Consider the following 8,531-nt stretch of genomic DNA (forward strand, 5'->3'; position numbering starts at 1 on the left):
CCAGTATATTTAATTCTACTGTCAGATGTTTTTTTATTTTTTAATAGCGAATTTAAACATTTATCATCATGAAAGCAAATATTTTCCAGTTGATCTTAGAGATTAAATATGAGGACATTTAAATTAAGTCTATTCCCTGTTTGTAAAAAGGTTAAGCCAATTAAATTAAACTATAAGACTAGAATATCACATGAATTAGGGGCATTATATTTGTAACAATTGATCCTGTATTCAAATTACACATTAAATTAAAACATTTTCATAGTTGAATTCATGAGTCATTTGAAGCTAGACCACCATGGAAAACCTGGAAGCACTGAACGGCCGTTTCGTCCTATTATGGGACTCCTCAGCAGTGCGCATCCACGATTCCGCCTCACGAGATTCGAACGCAGTACCTACAGGTTACTCAAATTTCGTGGATTGGTTGAAGTTAGACATTAATACCGTTGGATGCCGGCTCAATGGTCTATCGGTTAAGTGCTCTGGTGCGAAACTGATAGGTCTTGCGTTCGAATCTCGGGAGGCGGGGTCGTGCATGCGCACTGCTGAGGAGGGTCATAAAAGGACGAAACGGCCGTCCAATGCTTCCAGGTTTCCCATGGTGGTCTAGCTTCAATTGACTCATGATTTCAAGTATGAAAATTATCAATAGTTATACTATCGAAATAATTTTATGCATATCTAATTACTGAAATAATGAAATCCATGTAAAACTAAATGAAATATTTAGAAGTGAATGATGAATAAATTAGATACTTAATGGTTCTCAACGGTGTATAATTGTATGGTTTTTATAGTTTATTTGATTTATTGAACATCATCATTTGAGTTAATAATGAGCAATTAGATTGAATGTCATTATTATAGATGAGTTATAGGCTAATTATTTTGGGATTATTATTTATTTAATAATTGGTTTAAATAGCTTGTGAAGATTAATTCTTTTCTGAGCGCGCGCGCGAGAGAGAGGTGTTGTTACAAACTTGCATTGATATATATCGATTGAATAGATTTTTGAAATTTCGATGAGATGCCGTAATTAGTGTGGTTTAGAGGTGTTTAAAGTAAAACAGCTACTCATTAACGATGCTTAAAGATGATGTGGCTGAAATTTTCAGTGAAGATCACCCGACTTTAAATTGGTAACCAAAAGATACTATACTTGATTTGATTCCTTTGTGGAATTATAAGTGAATGATGTTGAATGACATTGAAGTACAACAGTTGTATATATATATCATACTATTCTTCACTATATTTAGCATTGATGACCTAAAAGTATTTACGTCACATTAGCATTATCTTAGGCACTTTATGAACAGTCACGGTAACATCAAAGTCATTGTCAATATTTATTGATAAGCTCCTGGAATACTAATTAGGATTGTTGTTTTCTTTTTCATTATTGAAGCTTTTCAGTGTTATTTGTTCTAAACTAGTCTTCATGTAAAAATTTAAAAATAATACATTTTTTTATCAGAAGGAGCTTTTGTGAAGATTTCAGTAATTTTATAGTTGAAATCATGAGTCAACTGAAACTAGACCACCATGGAAAACCTGGAAGCACTGGACGGTCGTTTCGTCCTATTGTGGGACTCCTCAGCGCGAGACTGACGGGTCCTGAGCTTGAATTTCGCGAGGCGGGATCGTGGATGCGCACTGCTGAGGAGTTCCACAATGGGACGAAACGACCGTCCAGTGCTTCCAGGTTTTCCATAGTGGTCTAGCTTCAATTGTTTCATGATTTCAACTATAAGAAAACATTTTTTATAATTAAATTATAAAATTTCCCTATGAGTGAACTCTTTACAGTTTCACATTTTAAATACAAATCTCCATATAGATCATTGTAAATAGGAAGTTAAGATTAGACGAACTATTGAATACACAAAATTAAATTACAATGAAGCATTAAACTTGTACATACAATTGAAATATCAATAATGTAAACTAAGTTAATCGGATTGATGTTGTGTGTATGATCTTCTATATATTATTAACAAAATATGCCATGAAAATCTTTGAGCATCAATGAGGTGGTAGAAGAAAAAAAGATTTCATTTTGGATCTACTAGCATATAAGTTACTTGATTGAAATATGGCTAATTACTGTTTTTATGTAGTCAGGTGCTTACAAAGATATGAAAGAGTAAATATGGATGTTTTTTAAAAGAAATAACTTGACAATTATTAAATATCCGCTTAGATTTATTGAAAATTCTTGATTTTGAACTGATGGTACTCTAGGATCTTGTAGTAAGAGATTACCATCTGAGACTGTAAGAACAGACTGTTTTATACAACTATAATAAAATAAAAATGAATTTATTGATTTGTGATCTTTTAAGGTAATAATCTACGGTTCGGGCAGTTAAGAAAAACCAAAACTATCAGGAATCTCTCATATTATAATTACTTTAAATCGATGAAAGAGCAGAAGCTACAGAATATCTACCGAATATTTTTCTTTATTTATTTCTATAGAGTTAACAATATATATGTGTTTTTTTAGCCAATCATACTATCGCTTATGAAACAATAAAGATATATCAACCTCTGATTATTTTTACCTCCCAGCTTCCTTTTTGTATGGAAAAAATCATTCTATAATTAAGGCTATCACAGCGAGAAATTGATATAAACTATTGATAACATACAAAGTATCTATCTATCTATCTATCTATATAGTTTCCTAATTGTATTTTTACCCCTTCATCATTATTTCAATAGAGGCTACACTTCGTAATAGATGCAAATTATCTTATTAAGTATAATCTAATCAGTTCATGAATTCTAAATTGTATTTCACTTAAAAATTAGGAATACTAAAGGGGTGATATTCAGACATTAGAGTAAAACCTAATGAGGATTTAATCGAAAACAATATTGTTCGCTTATATATGTTGTTCTAGATAATTATCGTTCAATATTATAGAATAAGTAAATAATAGTAAACAATATTGATAATCTTACATGTTTTTCGTGTAGATAACCACCATATGATACTGAAAATTTGGCATATGATGCTTTGAGTAATTTGGGTATATTTCTGTAGATAAATAAATAAAATGAATACAAAAAGAAAGAATAATCAATACATGTGTATATTTTTTATAAAGTAAATTATTATCATAATTAAGTTTCTTACTTTATTGATCTTAAGAACCCACCCAAATTGGGAATTCACTGTAAACGCTTTAACTGATATGGGATTTTGTATAACTGAACTCCAGAATATTGGTCTACAGGTAAGGTGTTAACGCATAAACCTGAAAGCTTTGAGTTCAATTTTTGGTGAAGTCGTACACAAATATGGCTGCCGAATCCTATACTAGAACAAAACAGGTATTCAAAACTTCCTGTTTTTCAATAAATGTTTTAACTAAGGTTTGTTCCTAGTATCAGTAACACTCAATAGTCGCCATAATCCTGTAGAATGTTAATGTTTCGTATTAACCTTTTTTCAGAAGAATGAGAATCAGATCTAATGAGTGGTTATTCTTGTTAAAGAGGCATTAAAGTAAATCCGACGAATTTTCCTTGAACAAATACTTTCATTACGAATTGTCGATAATCAAACAAATAACACATTCTTAAGCTGTGACACTGTTATAAAATTATACATTTGTAAGGGAGGGCCACCATCCGATATTATTATATTTTATTTAGTGAAATTTGTATACTAAACTAGTTTTATTTTGTTAAGGTTGAAAACGGTTTTCCACAAGATTTTTGCTTCTTTAGTCTCAAACGGCCTAATACTGATCACTTAGGCACACTTGCAATCTTGAGAGGACTGATATTTCACGTGAATTCGAACCAATGTCACACAAAAGCATTGTCTGAGACATGGTAACTGATGTATTCAGCCCGAATAAGATAGACACATCAGTACCAAAAAATAAACATCCATGATAGTGATAACTACAAAATGATCAGTCAGTGAAATCTTTTTAACTGTCACCCATAGGTTCACCAATGCTCTAAAATTTTGATATAACCTTACATAAAAAAGATATCTTCAGTATACAAATTAAAGGTTCCTATCATCATATAAAATAGTGTTATAAATAATTTAGAAACATGAAATATGAAATATTTATTATATATACTTTATTCAAAAAGGCTACATATTAACGTTACATAATAAGAGAAGTCTTAGTCAATCATTTGAATACTTATCAATGTATATAAGAGGATATTTTGCATTACTATAAATAACAGTTACAATAAAGTCAGATTATAAGTGGTGAATGCATAATCATGATTAAAAATAAAATAATTTTTTTTCAGATAACTGCCTAATTAATCCTTAAAAAATTTAAGATAAATAATAATAAATTCACTTGGTATTGTTTGGTTGAATCTTCCAATTGATGTTTAGGACTGTGATTGATCAGTCTCGGTAATGGGTTCCAGTCCCAGTCCTAAACATCAATGAGAAGATACAAGTAAACAACACCAAGTGAATATAACTTCACCCCATTGCACATGTAGGTGGCTATCAGGGCTCAGTAACTGAGTGGATGACGCGATGGCGTTTGAAGCGAATGGTACTAGTTACGAGTCTCAGAGTGAACATCAACTCTGAAACGTAGGTACATCCAACTGATGAGTCCCAAATAGGACAAGTTGCGCGTCTTGGATTCCACTGCTATCCACTATCCATCATTGCTTATAAATAATATTAAGTTACCATAATATTGTTTTTTACTCATAATATATTGAGTTCTAATTAATTATTTTCAATCAACAGGGAAGAATAAATTAATGACTGTTTTCTTGAAACAAAATACAATTGCATGTAAATAAGAATTAAAGTTTTTTTCTTTTTTGCAAGTATAACCTAAAGATAAATAGTCGCTTGTTAACATGGAAACATGTGTTCACAAATTTGATCGTATAATTATGTAAAGTAATTCTCCCCCTTCTTTTTTTAACTAATCAATTGTTTTATTCAATAATTGTTCTTTTCCTATATAAAGAACAAACGTAAACTATTCTCATCCAATTCACTTGGTATTGTTTGTTTGAATCTTCCCATTGATGTTTAAGACTGCAATTGATCAGTCTCTTATTGGCATATGTGCATACTGTGAGTATTGCCTCGATATAGCCTTAATTCACAAGCATTATAAGCAAAGATGGATATCAATCTATGTTTATTATCCTCTTTCTTGTAATAATAAAGATAAAGCATAAATCATTCACTAATCCAATGATTTTTTTAATTTTCTCTGACAAAATCTATTATGTAAGTTTGAACGAGAAAGATTGTTGTATAGTGTAATGAATGAAATATGAATAATGTCAAGCATGAGAATGATGGAAACTGAAGTTTCCATAAGATGACTACTTAAATGTTATACTTATGTAAATTTCCTTTATAGTTTATTACAGCTGTTATATATTAGAAAAAGCTATTAAGAATACCACAACTATATGACAAGAGTAATTTATTTTGTCAAATCAACTATTGAGTACATATTATTTAAAAAAGTAAATTCATGAATTACGTAAATCATTATTTCAGTATCCAACAGGTAGGGCTCAAATAAGAAATGTTTAATTGATTAGAAGAAAAATACAACTTCTGGTCAATTACAATACTCTTGTTCCAAGTTTCTTATTGTTGGAGTTTTTATTATTTGAAATATGGCAATTATATTTGTGCAAACCTCTTTTGATTAAATAAATCTTACTGCATTAAATTAATGATTCTCTGGTTTAAAGTATATAAGTTCAGTCTGAATTTGTTCAAGTTGATTGGGGATAATTTGAGTAATAAAGTATTTTGTAGTTCTAGAAATAACATATGATCGTAAGGTTAAGAATTGCGATCTTGTTTGCAATTATGTGTGTTAAGCTTAGGTGGGGTATGAATGCGGAACAAATAAATGTCTTTCGTTTTAATTCATATATATATATATATATATATATATATATATATATATATATATATATATATATATATTAGTTGTTTGGATCTTCTCATTGATGTTTAGGCTGGTAATTGATCAGTATCTTTTGACATATGCTTATCCTGTACAGACTGCCTCTATATTGTCCCTGAGTCACAAGGATTTTAAGCATAGATGGCCTAGTGGCTAGCAGTGGAATCAGAAAGCGCGTTTCATTTCATTTGAGACTAGTTAGCTGCAACATAGAGTTATTATTCACTCCACAACTCAAACCCGGGATTGTTCACTTCAAACGATGTCATCTTATTCAAAAGTTCTGGATTTCCCTAATAACCGACATCCACCTCTGCTTAAAATGTTTTTGACTTACGGGTATAATCTAGGAAATCCACACGAGATGTACATATGCTAACGAAGAATGATCGATCCTAAGCATCAATGGGAAGATTCAAAGAAACAGTGTCTATGAATAACCATTAAAATTAACACGATTTCACAAGCTAATGGCTACATGTACTTGGTAGCTAAGTCGATAAAGCGATAGCATTTGAAAAGGAGGGTACCGAGGTCAAGTCCTGGTATGAACCTCAACTCTGGGATGCAGGTAGGATGCGTTGCACACCTTGGATTCTGTTGCTATCCGCCATCCATCTCTGCCTGAAGCGTCCCAAATGTTCACAAGTCAGAATCATTTTATCTATAAAGTCAACTTATTATCATGTGGATTAATCAGACTCCGAAAAATCCACTAGATCTTGAAACAAACAGCAATTCACAAATTATGGGTAAATGATTTTTTAAAATCATGAACTTATCTAAGTTATATAGCTATTTTTGTACAGAATCTAAGATATTTCTATAAAATGAATGTGTAAATGTTCAATTCAGATATATAACTTGATTGTTAGATTGTTTCATTCATTTTAACTTATCGCAAAAACTCTGAAAAAAATTCACTTGGTATTCTTTATTTGAGGCGTTTGAAGCGAAAGGTACTGGGTTCGAGTCCTGGAGTGAACATTAACACTCAGATGTAGGTACATCCAGCTGACGAGTTTCAAATAGAACGAAATGCGCGTCCTGGATTCCACTGTTGTCCATCTTTGCTTCTAAAAAATTGTTATATTTTTTGTAATCCGGTAAAAAAAATGAACTTTTCAAAAATAATAATACTGCAATGATCCAGTTGTTTGTGTGTGTGTAATTTTCCGATAATATTGAATTTGGAAATAACTTTAATCAATGATCAATAAATATCATCATTACTTTAATGGATACTTCTTAACCATTAAACGTTTTGTGAAATAATGATTTTTCTATTTATTTAACCAATATAAATATATTAGTTGATAACTGTAAATTATATACATAAAGTAATTTCAATTCTATTACGCCGGGAAATAGAAGCAGATATGAAAAGGATGAATAATAACTGGAAAGAACTGGAAAGAAATGCCCAGGACAGAGTTGGATGGAGAATACTGATGTGCGGCCTTTGCTCCTCCATGAGGAATAACAGGCGTAAGTAAGTAATTTAAATTCTGTTCATCTATTTCACTTAAACAAAATTACAAACCATTAAGATAGAAACCTCAACTATGAACTAGATTACACTCTTGATGAAATTACAAAAGATTTGAAATTGACTATATCAAATCAATTTAGATTCAATGCTACTTTATCATATACCAGTTAAAAATGAACTAAATTAGATGAACTAAACGATTGACAGATTTTAATATGAAGCTTTTTTGATTAGGAAATAAAGAGATAGTCTGTTAAGTTGTACAAATTTTAGAAGTGGTTGAACCTAATAGCTGAGCTTGGTATAAATAACTAGCACTCCTAACAAAGTGTTCTTCTGTGTATATCTATACTGGATTTATTACTCCAGCTGTTCTCTATTTTTCACGTAAATAGTTTAGTTGAAGAAGTTTTGTAGAAATTCTGACGACCTATAGGTTTTATTTGTTACAGCTTAATATTAGTTTAGTTGATATTAGAAAACAGAAGACACTGAACATCCGTTTCGTCTCAGTGTGGAACTCCTCATTAATGTAGATTCAGAATTGTAGGAAATAAAACAGATGTCGCTGATGACATCAGATGAATATCTCTCTGTATCACGAGCTGATAGAACTTTGAGTTGCATCACCGAAATATGATTGGAGTGATTTTAATGGTCAGGTGTTTACTGTCAGAAATGAAGATTCTAAGTTTTATCCATTGAGGATTTGAAGGTACGGGCTGTTGAAGAGTATAAAAGTAGAATGAAACAAATACTCAATACTATGTACCTTTTGTCGGTATCTCTACTGAAAGAAATGTGTAATATTGACAATTTATCAATGATTGTAGATCAGAAGGGGTTTTGTGGAGATTTCGGTATTTTCATAAATGAAATCATGAGTCAATTGAAGTTAGACCACCATGGAAAACCTGGAAGCACTGGACGGCCGTTTCGTCCTATTATGGGACTTCTCAGCAGTACGCATCCACGATCCCGCAATCGCGAGATTCGAACCCAGGACCTACCAGCCTCGCGCCAGAGCACTTAACCGATAGACCACTGAGCCGGCATCCAATGTTGTTAATGTCTAACTTCAA

General features: G+C 31.4%; 1 protein-coding gene across 1 annotated transcript in view; it reads right to left on the reverse strand.

The window, feature by feature from the left end:
* The window catches only part of Smp_167390 (hypothetical protein), a gene marked incomplete at both ends in the record, with an annotated part of 32,525 nt that extends 25,312 nt beyond the window's left edge, over window positions 1–7,213 (reverse strand). Inside the window, 2 exons of the mRNA XM_018790888.1 lie at window positions 2,977–3,052; window positions 7,191–7,213. Coding sequence (XP_018645902.1) covers window positions 2,977–3,052; window positions 7,191–7,213 — 99 coding nt within the window. The remainder of the gene's footprint in view (window positions 1–2,976; window positions 3,053–7,190) is intronic.
* Window positions 7,214–8,531: the final 1,318 nt, after the last annotated feature.

The sequence above is a fragment of the Schistosoma mansoni genome (assembly GCF_000237925.1).
Source record: "Schistosoma mansoni, WGS project CABG00000000 data, supercontig 0013, strain Puerto Rico, whole genome shotgun sequence".
NCBI lineage: Eukaryota > Metazoa > Platyhelminthes > Trematoda > Strigeidida > Schistosomatidae > Schistosoma > Schistosoma mansoni.